Source organism: Barbatula barbatula, assembly GCF_947034865.1.
Source record: "Barbatula barbatula genome assembly, chromosome: 3".
Lineage (NCBI taxonomy): Eukaryota > Metazoa > Chordata > Actinopteri > Cypriniformes > Nemacheilidae > Barbatula > Barbatula barbatula.
Window position 1 is genome coordinate 24,225,342 of NC_136764.1, and position 16,203 is coordinate 24,241,544.

The window sequence follows — 16,203 nt, forward strand, 5'->3', positions numbered from 1 at the left end:
TGTTGTTAATACAGTGAAAGCGCATTGATGCGATGCAAAGCTCACTGAATGAAGCCAAATGCATTTATCAGAAACACATAACATTTTTAAAATTGTGGTTCGGCGAATTATGCATTAGCTGGCTAACTTTAATCGTAACTCAGAAAAAAAACCTTTACGTTAATGCTTAAATTATAGTAATGTAATTACTATGTAATTAATTAATTTAATTAATATTACTATGTAATTACTATATTACTATGTAATTACTATATTACTATGTAATTACTGAGCCATTTAAGATTGTTCAAAGATGGCAGCACACGCTGCAGTTTCTCTCCTTTCCGACAGAACAATGTTTTCTGTCTTGTAAGTCGCAGTGTTTTTGTCTTTGTCGCATCTATCTGTCTTTAAGTGCGAAAACAGTCATGAGTTTTTTCTCAATGTCAAGTGTTACAAGTTGTTACGCTGTTAATCCTGTTAAATTATGCGGTACATTGCGGGACATAATCTAAAGCGTTACCCATCAAACATTATGCTACATAAAAACTAATCAAGGAATTCTTGACATTTGAATGCGAGACGATGTATCCTAGATGTTGACAGAGAATGAACAACATGTCCCTAGTTTCAGCTTTTAAACAAACTGGATTCTATCAGTTTTTCCACTTCATGATCTTATTAGTTTCTCTCGTTTCAATAATAATGCATCTCTTCACTACAACAAACCTCTGAAAACTGCCATTAAACCACTGAGCCACCACAGTAGAATGGATGCTACTGTTTTAAGCACGGCACGTCACAGCACTTACACGTACCCGCCAGGTTTCACAATATGGCCTCTTCAACAATCAAGAGACCGCAAGACATTTTGAGTAATGCCATTTCGAACGTAGTTTTATTCATACAGACTGAACAGCGCATTGTTTGAATTTTAATTTGGTGGCGCTTCAACATCAATTTGCCAGCTTTTAAATCATTAACATTCCCAATGGAAATCCATATCAAAACTTGCATATCTGATTCTAAATGCATCTATGTCATCCTCACAGCATTTCTAGCTAGAAGGTATTCTTAGGAATAATTACATTAAAGTGACTGTGCTCGCTGTTATCAGCTGTGAAAGCTAATTTCACCAGCCTCCTGAAACGGCTTCACTGTCACTGTTTAGAAAAGAATATGGGGTCTGTACATTTTTCATTGATATCAGAAATATGGACATCTAAAGAGCAGCTTTCATGCATGTAGACATGCTTTTATGGTAAATTGCAATGGGCACTGTTGAAACATTTCCGACCTGTGAGTTTTCTACATTTTAATGCTGGCTTCTAAACATCAAAAACACACATTTTAATAAAGCATGCCTTCTCTAATGCCCATTTAATATGGTGGCGTGGCTTTAAATTGGAGAAAAGTACGAAAAGCTTTCTTCTCCCAGCTATAGTATGCACCATATTACTTCTTTTGTATTCCTTCATGCGTGTATACTATATGTTTTTTATTCTATTCTTGGATATCTAAAGGGTTCTATTCTGTTAGCCGTCTGGTCTGGTCTGGTCTGGTCGTATCTCGTCTTTCTGAAAAATGCCATTATCTTATCAGTATTATTGTAAAACATTTGACATGCATGTATACGTATGGAGTGAGTGATTATTTGTGCATGTGCACATACGCACTTTGTTGATTTACTGATGATAATGATGATAATCTGCTCTCATATATTCCCTCCAAACATTATGTGTCAGAAGTCAGAAGTACAGTTATAAGAATTACCACGACCCGATGTTCCAACAATCTGGAAGCTTGAATAAATTCAGTGGAGTAATTGCAGAGATGGTGATGAATAAGTTAGGGGAAGGCTGGAGAGAAAGCTTTAGGCTTGATGGGGTGGACAGATTCTCCTTTGGCTTTGTGATTAGAGACTGTGTCAGTCTGGAATTACAGCCGTCAGTTTTGCTGTTGCTTGGAGTACTGATCATTTTGTACATCATCCACAAATCCGCAAATAAAACTCTGCAAGGTGACAAAGAGGCTGACGTTTGGTGCTATTCTTAAGTGCGCCTGCAAATTAAAGCACCATAGCAGCTGCCCATGGGGAGGAAAACAGAATAGAAAGAATAAAGAATATATGCATGCATGTTATATTTATATAAGTTAGTGTGTCTGTCACACACACGCACACACACGCACACACACGCACACACACACCAGACACACACACAGTTGAATACACAATTGCAGCTTTACCAACATCAAACAATGTGGTTGGCCATCTAGTTGGTCTTATTAGTATGGCTTGCGATGACCCTCTTTTCCAAGTCATTGGAATTCATTTAATTAAAATGCCAGTGAAATATCTGTAAAATTGCTTTCAATGAATCGACCTAATATTGCGAGCTGAATGGTAAAGAACCTTCTTTGTTCACCATCCTATCGGGGCTTTAACATAAGGCTGCTGTAAAATGAAAATTTGTGGAGCATCACTTACCTTCCACTTTTCCTAATTGTTTATCTCACGAACCGTGACCACAGGCTTCTTTGAATGACAAATTCGAAAAGGAAAACAAGCAATGAAGTTCAGTCATTACTAGTGGCTATCCGCTAGCATCTGTTTCAGGCGAACAGAATGATGGAGAAGTGCAATACAGTATGGATTCAATAGCATTGGAGATTTTTTTCCAAAGCTGTTGGATCCCCTGGGCCACATTAAATCGGGTTCCACAGTCATGGTGCAACTCTTGACTGTGAAAAGGTCAGAGCAATGTCCTATCTTCACCAAAAAGGTTATATCAATAATAACAAAAAATACTTGTTTTAAAAAATGGTACAGCCATGTGCAGAGAGTTCAGATTTAAAGAGCGTGTTGAGCAAATGCAGCAATAGTCTCTGCTCTGTATTTAGTTCCCTATCGATACTTCACTCGTACTGCGTAGCAGGACGCTATGGGGAAAACTCCTTTTTCTCCGATGACTGAAGCAATTCAATAGCGCAGTGAAAACTGCACGCTCATTGATTGGAAAAAAGTAAAACTTTAAACCAATGGTAGCGGAGCTGCCGGACCAATGGCGATGGTACCCGCCAGAAAGGGCGGGGCTTACGGCTATATAAGCCAACGTATCGCCGTAGGGTCCTCAGATCTCTTCTCCTTCAGCGACGACTCTTCTTCGCTTCCCGAGACTGACTGACTTCGCCGTCGAGAGAGCACCTGCATTTGAAATGCCTGGGCCTCAGGATCAACCTTGCCAAGAGTGCACTGTCCCCCAGCCAACGTATATCGTTCCCGGGGGCAGTCTTCGACTCAAATCGCATGACTGCCAGAATATCGCCAAAACGAGCTCTGGCTATTCGACGGCTTGCGGCCTCATTCACACCCGGGGTTCCACGCCCCTCAGGGTTTTTCAGAAAATGCTGGGCCTTATGGCCTCTGCATCTCAGGTGTTGAGTCTGGGCATCCTGCGGATGCGCCCCCTCCAGTACTGGCTGAAGCCGAGAGTTCCTCCACACGCTTGGCGTCTTGGACGTCTACGTGTTTTGGTGAACCAAGCCTGCGTAACCGCCCTAGCCTCGTGGAAAGATCCCCTTTGGCTAGAGCAGGGTATGCCCCTGGGCTCCACGTGCAGCCGGAAAGTGGTCACGACAGACGCCTCCAACACGGGTTGGGGGGCTCTGTGCGACGGCGAACCTGCCTTCGGCCACTGGTCGAACCAGGAAAGAAGCCTCCACGTCAACTACCTGGAAATGCAGGCAGTATGATTGGCTCTTCGCTACTTCCTGCCGGTGCTAAAAGATCGCCACGTCTTAGTCCGATCAGACAGCATGACGGTGGTATCTTACATAAATCACCAGGGAGGCCTCTCCTCAAGACGCCTGTTTTCCCTGGTATTACGCCTCTTGGAATGGGCCCAGTCCAATCTGCGCTCACTGAGGGCAACTCACGTTCCAGGCAGACTGAACCGGGGGGCAGATATGCTATCTCGGAGCAACGTTTCTTCGGACGAATGGACGCTCCACCCCATGTCGGTTCAGCGAATCTGGAAAATCTTCGGCAAGGCAGAAGTTGACCTTTTCGCCTCAGAAGACAATACTCATTGCCCAACGTACTTTTCATAGGGCAGGGACGCCTTGGCCCACACTTGGCCCAACCGGCTCCTCTATGCTTTTCCCCCGATCACCGTCTTACAGCAGACGATCAGGAGGATCAGGGATCAAACGCACCGAGTGCTATTGGTAGCCCCTTTGTGGAAGAACCAGCCTTGGGTCGCAGATCTCTCTCAGCTGCTAGTAGCAGCCCTGTGGCCTCATCCCCTGAGGCGGGACCTCCTCTCTCAGGCAGGGATCACGATATGGCACCCCCAGCCAGAGCTGTGGGCTCTACACCTTTGGCCTCTCGACGGGAGCCTACGGACCTCCACGAGGGCGTTCTGAACACCATATCCCAGGCTAGAGCCCCGTCCACTAGACGTCTCTATGCCCTCAAATGGTCTGTCTTCGCCTCCTGATGTACACCACGCGACGATGACCCGGTGTCCTGTGACATATCGCTGATACTGTCATTCTTGCAAGAGTTGTTGGATAAGGGCCGTGCCCCTTCCACGCTCAAAGTCTATGTGGCAGCCATTTCAGCCTCACATACCCACATCGAGGGAAAAGGAGTGGGCAAAAACGACCTCATCGTTCGTTTCTATATCGCTGGCGTACTCTTCCTTGGGCCTTCAATGTCCCACGAGAGTTAGAGCCCATTCTACTAGAGGCATTGCCTCTTCCTGGGCCTGGTCTAGCGGTGTCTCTATAGAGGATATCTGTGCGGCGGCCTGCTGGGCTTCGCCATCCACTTTTACAAGATTCTACAGTCTGGATGTCCCGGCCCTTCAGGCCCGGGTCCTTTCTGCTTTGGATTAGGCCGCTGAGCCCTGGCTCTATAGCCACGCCAGCACCTAATATTTTTTGGGACGATTAACCGGACTAGGCCACCTACTAGCTTGACCTTCTCCGCCTTCTCAGGGATTCCCTGTTCTACCCCGTCTCCGAGCCAAGACTCCGAGAATAACTGTGTTTTCGTTCCATCTATAGCCGTAAGCCCCCCCCCCCCTCCCCTTTCTGGCGGGTACCATCGCCATTGGTCCGGCAGCTCCGCTACCATTGGTTTAAAGTTTTACTTTTTTCCAACCAATGAGCGTGCAGTTTTCACTGCGCTATTGAATTGCTTCAGTCATCAGAGAAAAAGGAGTTTTCCCCATAGCGTCCTGCTACGCAGAACTCATTCCCGTATCTCAGGGAACCGAGGTTACGTTAGTAACCGAGTACGTTTTGTACGCTAGAGGTGTTGTCTTTGATAGTTTTGAGTGTCCAGTTTGCTGCGAGGCATACATATTTCATATCTAAAAGCTGTATGGACACAGCCAATCATTGCGTGCCTTAAAATACCAACAAAGTAATCGAGTCTGTGCCTCTGGTGGAACAGTCAGATGATGGAACAGTTGAGATTCATGGAAGGCTTGACTCCCTGGAGCATTGTGAACATGATCATTTCTGCAACTCTGCCCTTCAGTATATCCCAATGCTGAGCTGTAGCAGCCCTCATCCCCTGACACCTCTAAAATGCCAGAGGCGGAATACACATTTGTATTTCGTGATGGTGACCTTCCAAAACGCTGCACATGCATACAAAGTTTCCAAATGTTGGTAGCTCGCGCTGTAAGGTGTAGCACGATGCACCCCAACACAACAACTGGCAATATAAATAATTCATCTTTCAATGTGCGTGCCCATGTTAAACAATGAAAGGAGCGTGTGTTGATAAAGTTTGAAGTACCGTTGAGCGTCACCTTTATATGAACAATAAAAAAATACAATATAAACAATGAACTCCGCACAAACTGCTGATAATAAATGAATATGGGTAATTATGTCCTTGTGTGGGAATCAAAGAAAGCAACGGAGAGCGGACGAACTGAAGTGTCCTTTTATTCTGAATGGAGAATGTGGGAGTTTTAGGTCAACGTGTCTTCATCAAAGTTCAGCGAGACCACTGAGGTCTAATCTGAGCAGTTCAGCCGTGATTGGGGGCTTATTCTCCCCAGACTTTAGGTCTGATTGAATTGCTTATTCAGTCTAAATTTGGTTTAAATTGCACCAACAGTGAGTAAAATGTAGCGGGAACTCAACCCAAGAGAAACCACGGCCATCTGTGTAGACATTGAGTGCAATGTCTCAAGCAAGAGTAACTGCGTGTTTTTCTGACGTGATCAATCATTTGTAGATGTGAATTATACGTTCTGACACTAAAACATATCGCAGTGAGACATATTAAAGGTGATGTGTGTATTGCAGTATTCACATACGTATACATTTGCCTTCCCGCTATACGGAGCGATGGTATGAGGACAGAGCACTAAAATTGTTGCTAGGCGACCTGACATCAGTTCTTCATTCTACAATCATTCTGTTTCCCACGTGCGCAGGCTGTGTATAAAGCCAATGGGAGAGAATCCACTCTGAGTTTGAGTGGATGCTGCTCGCAAGGGCTCCTTTTTCAAAGAGACGAAGAGAAGCCAGGCAAACGGCAGACATCTCAACAATCTGCAAAACTACGTCAGGGTATAGAATGAGGTGAAAATGCAACTGCAGATTTAGAATGTGTTGGCATGAGGATATTGTCACTGTCTAAAAGAAGAGACATCTGTTTGGAAATTGTTTTACAAGTGAGTGTAACATCATGTTTGACTGGAACTCGACTGAGCTGATGAACAGTTCTGTTGGAAACTCCAGCATGGAGGATACAGAGAAAGAGGAGCATCCTTTCCTGACCGACGCTTGGCTGGTGCCTCTCTTTTTCTCTCTCATAATGCTGGTGGGGCTTATCGGGAACTCGCTGGTCATTTATGTCATCTCCAAGCATAGGCAGATGAGGACCGCTACTAACTTTTACATTGGTGAGTTTTAGCCTATACGCTTCAAGCTTATAACGCCCGGCATGGTTCCAAATTTGACCAATTTAAGATTCATAGATTAAATATCTATTTATTAAATCTCTTGATTTTTAGCGATAATTTGGATATTTTCATTTTAGAAGTTAGTTTTTATTATAAAAATTTTTTTCCAATGTTTTTATTTGTATGTATAATTTGTAAATTTAGAAGATTCATTTCCTTCTTTAAATGTTATTATTTTATTATCATTCTTGTTCATTCGTTCGTCCATTATATTGTTGCTTTCGCCATGCTCTTATGTTATAACTGGAACATTTTATGTGTGAAAGATAGCTATTTATTTATTTTATAAAATCCTTGTTGGCAATTAGTTTGAATATTACTTTATACATAAGAATTGAGAAATTGATCAAATTTTGCATTAATATCCCAAAGCAAATGAACGTGAAAAGCAACTTGAAGTTCAAAGACCTTTTATGACAGCGGGTTAGCAAAATACTTGTGGTAAGTGATTCATTTAGACATGCAGGATGATGTACTGGCAGGCAATGTTCAAGAGACAAATGAGAGTTCAACCACTTATTTACAGCGTGTTAGTATTGCTCCTATGATTCACTAGCCTCCGGACGAATAACTGACAGACAATTGTACAAGCATTTTTACATTAGTAAATCCTTGAAAACACTTCACAGGACTTGAGCGAGATTGTGAGGAAATGCTTTGAAATGACTGAAGGGACGTAAATGACTTACTAACCAGTAGATTGGTTTTTGAGTTAGTAAAACTGAAGTCAATCTATATCTACTTGCAACGTGTTTGCAAACTCAAGTGAATTGAATCAATCGAGTATGACAGAGGCTTAAAAGATTGACACCGGCAATGACTCGAATAGATCTTTCTGTCAGACCATCTATAATATATCATACAGAACAGCTCCCCCCCCGGCAGAAGACTGACAGCATCCCTGTATCCTATCCGTACAGCAGGATCGGCGTATATACATTCAGAACATTTGGATTATCATACAGAACGGCTCGTCCCCCTCCAATCCTCAACATGCCGTTACACATATATTTTTTTCTACAGCTAATTTGGCTACGACTGACATCATTTTCCTGCTATGCTGTGTGCCGTTTACCGCCACGCTCTATCCTCTACCCGGCTGGATATTTGGGGACTTCATGTGCAAATTTGTTGCTTTTCTCCAACAGGTAAGTACATCACATGTGAGAAAATGTATTTTAAGAAAATAATAACTAGAACAATGAGTGCTTTGTGTGTAATGACAAAAAATTGCATTCATGTTGCTTTTGAGTAACTTGATTGTGTCATGATGCAGGCCTGCTGAATATTTACATACAAAGTAGACGGCTGTTTGGTCGTATTCAATGTGATAGTTACATGCTGTGAAACGGTCTACAGATTTATGAGAAACAAACTTTTATTTGAGAAACCATACACTTTAACCCTATCAAATACCCCCATGAAATCAGATTTGACCCTATTTACTTGGTAAGCGCACATTAGTTTTGTGCTAAACAATTCATCCAGCTTACCCTCATGATCTTTAATCAAAATGGAATAATGTTGTTCGGTGGAACGGTGATCCTTCTCTGATGACGTCAGTTTGGACAGCACATGCTTTAATCCCTCCACTTCAACTGTCAGTCAACTGCCGGCTCCTGAACGAAAGACCTACTTATCTACATAAGAACCAAGCCACACCCTTTGTTCTCACCCTTTGTTTCAATTGGTACTACACAATTTGGAAGTTGTTCCCAATGCAGACATAAACCCTTTGATAAGCAATTATTTTAAACTAAGCATCCCTTGCATGATTCAGGTTTAGAAGAATTGCGGTAGCAGCCAATGTCTCATTACTGCCATCTCTTCCAGTCTTCACTGGTTACTATACATCATGCAAATGAATGCAGCTGGGGCATCAGAAAAAAGTAAAACAATGCTTTTATGTCAAAAGAACATGACACGTTTTTGTTACATTATTTTACACATTCTGTATATAAATTCTGTATTATAAAACAATAAAAGTCTTTTAAAAATATATTTTTTACAGTGAACGTCTACAATAATCTATACCATTTTCTATCATTGCAATATAGAAAATGGCAAATTCATCTCCATGTCCAGTACATATAATGACCAGGAGGATGTGAGGTTAACAAATGTATCTGTTTTGCAGCATTACAGGAGGCCGTGGTGACAGGGACGTGAGGGAGAAAGTAAGAAGGGAAAAATTTCCCAAACAAATCCATTCTGAAAGGATTCTGAAGTTCAATGTGGTAGTCAACAGTTTCTCTCACGGCAAAAAATTGATTCGTACACTGATTAAGAGTTGTACAATAGTCCATCCACGTTCCTAGGTGAAAATCAATATACCGAGGGATCTCATGCAACGAAAAATAAACCATTCCTTTCCAGCTCCATTTAAAAGAAACACGTGTTATTTAATACGAATCTTGAGTCTATTATGAGGTAGAAAATATCTCTGTTTTGGCCATTTCAGTGTGTATGAAGAAAGAGCTTATTTTCGTCTGGCCTTTCAGGATAATGATTCATCAGTCATTTTTTGTAGATAACAGAAGATATGAGTCAGTCTTGATTCACCGTTTCATAAGAAACAACTGGCCTAGGGAAAAAGTAGGACAGTTGCTGTCCTACTAAAGCGGGTATGAAACATTATGCATGTAAAGTTTGTCTCTTGACAGCTTGTATTTCTGCTAAACTGTAATGAAACAAGGAGATGATTTAAAGGGATAGTTCACCCCAAAATGATTTTTTCAGTCATTCCAAACATGCATGGCTTTCCTTCTTCAGCAGAACACAAAAGAAGACATTTTGAAGAATGTCAGGAATGAAACAACACTGGCCTTCATTGACTTCCATTTTGTGGACACATTTCTCAAATTTCTTTGTGTTCCACAGAAAAAAGAGTTTTTAATGACATGAGCATGAATAAATAATGGCGGAATATTTATTTTTGGGTGAACTGCCCCTTTGAATCAAATGTCACTGGGTTCATTGCAATTGTGCTTTGAAACCTTTTGTGTGACAAAGTTTTTATAAACCCTTTGTTGTATTATTTTAGCCGTACAGGTTAACAGCTTCAACAGCCAACACCAGCTGTCAGTTGTAACCACTGTGGGATAAATAATGCATTCATCTGAGATGTTGGTCTTTCCAAATCCGATACTCCCTGTGCTGATTTACTTCACAAGCCTTTGTAAAGCTTACCGAGTCATAGACACACACAATATGCTTACACGCACCCCCTCAGTTTGTTGCCATAAGCATCTTTTCTGTTTAATCCTTACATACCTTCCAAAAGGGATAATGAAACATTTCTTTCTTCACACCTGTTGCATCAAAGGATAGCTAAGCTTGCATAAAACACCCCGTCCAATGGCTGACTTTTTTCCGAAAGGCTGTTCTCCCACCTGAATCTTAAATATGAGCAATCGGGTACTTCAGATCAATTAATTCACCAGACAAACAACGAATGAATGGCTGTTTTTCTCCTCTTTAGACTTTATTCACAAGGCAACGAGTCGAGCTGATGACTGGTTTGCATTGAAAGTATTATGCCGATGTGTCTTTGATGTGCTTGGTTTTTTCTTCACAGATAGATCTTCCAGATAAATCCAGTTATTGTGTCCTCTTACATAAACTCATAGTGAGCAGAACAAATGGTAACACAAGATTTGGCAATGTGTAGGTGACTGTACAGGCAACATGCATCACTCTGACAGCGATGAGTGGAGACCGTTGCTACGTGACCGTGTATCCTCTGAAGTCCCTTCACCACCGGACCCCACGCGTCGCTATGATTGTAAGCATCTGTATCTGGATCGGTAAGTCAGTTAGATTATTATTCCTATTGCTTGGAATCACAAATGATCTTATAAAGACATTAACGCCTACTGTATGCTTTTGTATTGAAGTGCATTAATGCTGCATAACTTTATTTATCTAAAATCATGCAGTTAGCAAGTACAAAAAATATTTTTGAAAGCTGTCCCCTTATTTCACCCCAACTTGCAACAGTTTTAGGGGCCGTTTACACAAAAACATTTTGGCTTTTAGTTTACATGACAACAACGTTTGGGGAGAAACGTCTTGGAGGCCGCTTACACGAGCAAATATGCGTTTTGGCTGTTCTTTTACACAGGATTGGCGTTTTAGGGGACCTAAAACACAAACTTTTGAAAACGGGTCTCAAAGTGCATCTTATTGAAAAAATTATCGTTTCCATGTAAACTGCAAGACGGAACTTTCTGAAAAAGATGACGCCATGCGCATGCGCAATGCTCATTCGTGCGAGTATAGCCAAAACAATATGGCGGCTTCCCGTACTGTGAGCTCTCGCTACTCGATTATATATTAACGTTTCCCCAGCATGTGCATTTGCTGCACCAATAAGACCAGCGAAACACACAATTTACATTCGCCAGACTTTAAACACAAATACGTCAACCGACGTTACTAAAAAAACATTCAATGTTTAAAAATGCTTTTGGTTTAAAACTCTTAATAATGACTTGAGCTGTTGGGTACAATATTGTGGGAAATGAAACCGATGTTTGACCGATGTAAAAATAAGTCCTTAAAGTAACCTGCAATTTTAGGTTTCAAACAGAGATAGCAATTTCCTGAGGCAAAAGTAATGGATCGCAAGACCACCGCTGCTTCGACACCGCCATGTCTTCACTCGCTAATACAGACCTATTTGCCGACCAGATCCCCACGCTCTACAAAAGACTGACGTCTTGTAGTGCCATCCCGAAAAGGGAAAAAAATCACTATATGAGACAAGTTTTGACTGCACTTCTGCTTTTTCTTTTCCTTACGTTGTTTTAATTCTTTCTATTGTTTACCTCATTTGTAAGTTGCTTTGGATAAAAGCGTCTGCTAAATGACTAAATGTAAATTAGTCCAATTGAATAACTTTGCATTAAAATGAATGAAACATTTGTAAAGCTCTACATCTGAATCTATCAATAGCATTTTAAAGCCATTTTAACCTGCTACCACAAAATAATGTCCCTTCCTCTCTGCTTCTAAAACCAAAAGAACAAAATTAAACATTTGAAGTCATGCAAATGTCACGTCTATGAGCCAAGAACCATTAATACATGTGAAAATACTGCTTCAAAGTCTAAATGATATCATCTCTTTCCAACCTTGTCTGTATATTCAATATTTTAAATTACTTCATGACTATACAAATCCGCTCAAATTCATAACTTCCACATGGAATACCTGAAAGAGTACATACATTTATTTATTTAGCAGATGTTTTTATCTTAAACAAAAACCAGAAGTTCATCTTACCTACAAAAATAGGTAGAAATGAATTACACTTCTTTAGAACTCAAACTAATTTGTGTATATTGTATATTATTCAACAAAACATTTTTATTTCTCTTACGCACATCTAGGTTCCTTCATTCTTTCCATACCGATCTTCATATACCAGAGGCTTGAGGATGGCTATTGGTATGGGCCAAGAAAATACTGCATGGAGAGGTTTCCCTCAAAGACCCATGAGAAGGCTTTCATCTTGTATCAGTTCATAGCTGTGTATCTACTCCCTGTCCTTACCATCTCTTTCTGTTACTCCTTCATGTTGAAGAGAGTAGGACAGGCCTCTGTTGAACCGGTGGACAACAACCATCAGGTATGATGCTTAGTCTGTTTACAATAGGCGACCATGACCAATTATTTATACCTGTTACGACATACAGAGTCATTTTTGGTAAGAAAAATGATTAATAATGACATCCATGAGGGATATGAAAGGATGTGCTTTGATCTATAATTCAGGTATCTTTCCTCTCGAGAGGCCATGCAATATGTTGGCTTATTTTCTTCTTCAAACAAGTAAAGAAATATGGTGTTAGTTACTGTGAAGTAACACATCATTGTTATTCTCTTGAGAATATCAGCTTGCATTGGACACATGCATCTGGTCCGAAGTTAACTTCCAATCTGTGTTTGGTTATAATATAACAATTTATTATATATTAATTGTATTGAATTAAATTAAAATTACTCAACAGTTTTTGATTCTTTGCAGGTCTACCAGAAGTTAAGTGTGAGCCACGTAACGTTTATGTTGTCGACTAGCCAAATAAAATATAGTGCATAACAAATACATTGTAATCGTCATTAAAGCTATGTTTAAATGTCACAATTCCACCTTTTATGTAACCGTTTAATGTGGAATATTCTTACATCCAATATCAGAGGTTTTGTACTTAACCCTTACTTTTATTATCATCGGCACGAAATAAGCAATGTACATATTCGTGTTCATTGAATTAACTAATTTTCGCCTTTTTTCGTGTCAGTCAGCATGACTTTCAATGCTCATTATACATTTATATGTAATGTATAAAAAGAAGCCATTCATATTTTTGGAGGTGGCTAACCAACACCTCACCCCAAACCCTAAAATCACAGCCTCAACGGCTAATTTAGCTAAAAATGCGAGTTTCACGAGGGGATAAAGCAGTGATAAATGCCAATACTCTAACCCCACCCCTAAACCTTACGTCATAGGGGCTAAGTCAAATCACTACAAACCATACGAATGAGGTCGTAAGAAATCACACGAATGAGTCACCTTGTAAAATAGATATGAATTCCCATCAGATTGCGTTGTTATATATTTATGCATATGAAAGAGATTCAAAGTCGTGCTGACTGACCTGAAAAAAGGGGGAAATATGTTCTCATTAACATAAATTAATAGATTACGGTTCGTGACAATAACTAGTATCCTAGCAGTTTGGTATGAGCTCATTTATATGCACATTTTTCCCTCGCAAAATGCAACAAGATAATGTAACACACGTTTTTGTAGGAGGATTGTATAGAATGCAAACCTAATATAAAATAAATAAATGGCTTATATAATATTTCATTTGACCTCCAGAGGCTGACAATTGACAGTTTCTAAAGGTTAATCGCATCTTTTCTAAGTATAAGATGAAATAATAATAGATTGGAAATGTAAATTTAAACCTCTATTTTCTCTAGGCAGATTTGCTATAGAATAATTAGATGCGTTTACAATTTTCCAACAGTGCTACAAGTAGATTTGCTGTATTTTTGCATCCTTCTGCTTTAAGATTCTTAGTAAGTGAAGATGAGAGGCCGCCCCACAGTATGATTTGACCAACACAACACTTCACCGCAGGTATAGGGGTTTTGTGAGACGTAGGCAGTGATAGATTTACCCCAGACATTTGCTTTGAATTTTGTCTAGATATAGCTTTTAAGAGCTCTTAAAGCTCTATCTTGGTCTCCCCTGAACATTTTTCCCCAGTATTACTTCTGAGTCTCTCTAATGCTGCTTCACTAACAGATGTGATCCAAGATGTTGACAAGAGTCTTTATTTTTTTGAGATTTCATAAATGTCTTTCAGCCAGAGAATCAGCCAAAATAAATAATAAATAAATAACAAATCTGCTTTTTATCTAGCTATAATTTAAACTTACTATAGGTCACTTTCACAGGTATTTTACAGGTTCACTGTATAATATAAGTATGTAAAAATATCATGTTATGCAAAAATATGAATATTAAAAAAGTTTAGAATAACAAAATGCATAATCAAATGTAATTTTGATTCATTTTTAATTCCACAATGATTGTAAGCACCTGTTTTTTTCAATAAAAATAGCTTGGAATCACATTCACATAACAAACATCTTATTATGCTTTTGTTACACTATTGTAGTCAGAGTGACAATAAAGCTGCAATCCGTCACTTTTTTTTAATTAAAATGAACAATAATCCGTTAGTAAGCAAGTACATTTATACATAAATAAAAATCGATTAATAAAAAAAGATTCACTAAATACACTAAAATATTTGTAAATATACTTTTTTATTAACATTTGTAACCTTTTAATGTAGTTAATAACATTTCTAAAACAACCGTACAAAGTTGACATTGATTCAAATAAGGATTTTGTAAGATACATTGTTTTGAATCTGAATCTTTTACAAACCACCGGAAGTATATTTTTATACATTATTCAACATATGTGAGATCCATTTCCCCGTCGTAACCATGTCTCATTATAACCTTGTGTCATTTCAGGTCCACTTGCTCTCGGAGAGAACCATCTCCATTAGAAGTAAGATTTCCAAAATGGTAGTGGTCATTGTCGTCCTCTTCACCATCTGCTGGGGTCCCATTCAGATCTTTGTCCTCTTCCAGTCTTTCTACCCAAGTTTCAAGGCGAACTACGCAACCTATAAGATCAAGACGTGGGCTAACTGCATGTCCTACGCCAACTCTTCTATCAACCCCATTGTCTATGGTTTCATGGGGGCCAGCTTCCGCAAATCTTTCAGGAAGACCTTCCCGTTCCTCTTCAGACACAAAGTGAGGGACAGCAGTGTGGCCTCTCGCACGGCCAATGCAGAAATGAAGTTTGTAGCAACCGAAGAAAGCAACACTGAGAGAAAATGAATTCAGAACGTTTTCAGCGCACCTTAACCGTTTCATCGTGCGGAGATTAGAGGGGTAATATTCACTGTTCAATGAGTTGTGAAAAAATCCTAATGCGGTGCTAAAGAGCTTTTAGAGAGAAAGGTTCCTCTCGACTGTCAAGCACAACCGCTCGCATGTATGAAAATAATTAAGTGAAAAATATTATTCAATATTTAAGGCCTTTCAATAACATTTCTGTAACCCAAAGGTTGCATTCTTTTCAGTGGTCTTGGTGTACTACAAGAGCTTGCCTTTTGAAGAATCGTGGTTGGAAAGTAAGGGTGAATCAGATTGGAGCCCGGGCTGCCAGCGTCGATGTGTAGGTGCTTGCCTGAGAGGATGTTGACTCATCCATTGTGTTTGATATATACGCGACACCTCCCTGTGCATACTTTGCGAACCGACCACTCAAAACTTTCAACACCACTTACATTATCTGAATGTTGTACATGAACCTGAAGACCTGTACTTTGAGACTCTCACGAAGCACAAAAGACAGAATACAGTATATGGCCTTCGAATGACATTACGCTTCACCTTTTCTGCGAGAAAGACTGAGAACATTCTCATGGGATGGGGATTAGTCGACATGTCTAAACGGTATCGAGGTTGAAAGGAAACATTTCATTATTCTTGTAATAGTTGTCAGGTTTACAGGGCGGTGTCTATCCTAAGCATTATAACATATTCAGTGGGCTGAATCTTCAATGAATTGCATCCTCCTAGGATTTCGAAACGTCTTCATCATTTTGATGTAATAATTATTGTA

General features: G+C 40.0%; 1 protein-coding gene across 1 annotated transcript; it reads left to right on the forward strand.

The window, feature by feature from the left end:
• Positions 1 to 6,694: 6,694 nt before the first annotated feature.
• Positions 6,695 to 15,413, forward strand: kiss1ra (KISS1 receptor a; the record flags this gene model as incomplete). The annotated part of the gene is made up of 5 exons (XM_079453127.1): positions 6,695 to 6,911; positions 7,995 to 8,119; positions 10,642 to 10,777; positions 12,365 to 12,603; positions 15,039 to 15,413. The coding sequence occupies 5 exons, from the start codon at positions 6,695 to 6,697 to the stop codon at positions 15,411 to 15,413; spliced, it is 1,092 nt and encodes a 363-aa protein (XP_079309253.1).
• Between the last annotated feature and the right edge of the window lie 790 nt (positions 15,414 to 16,203).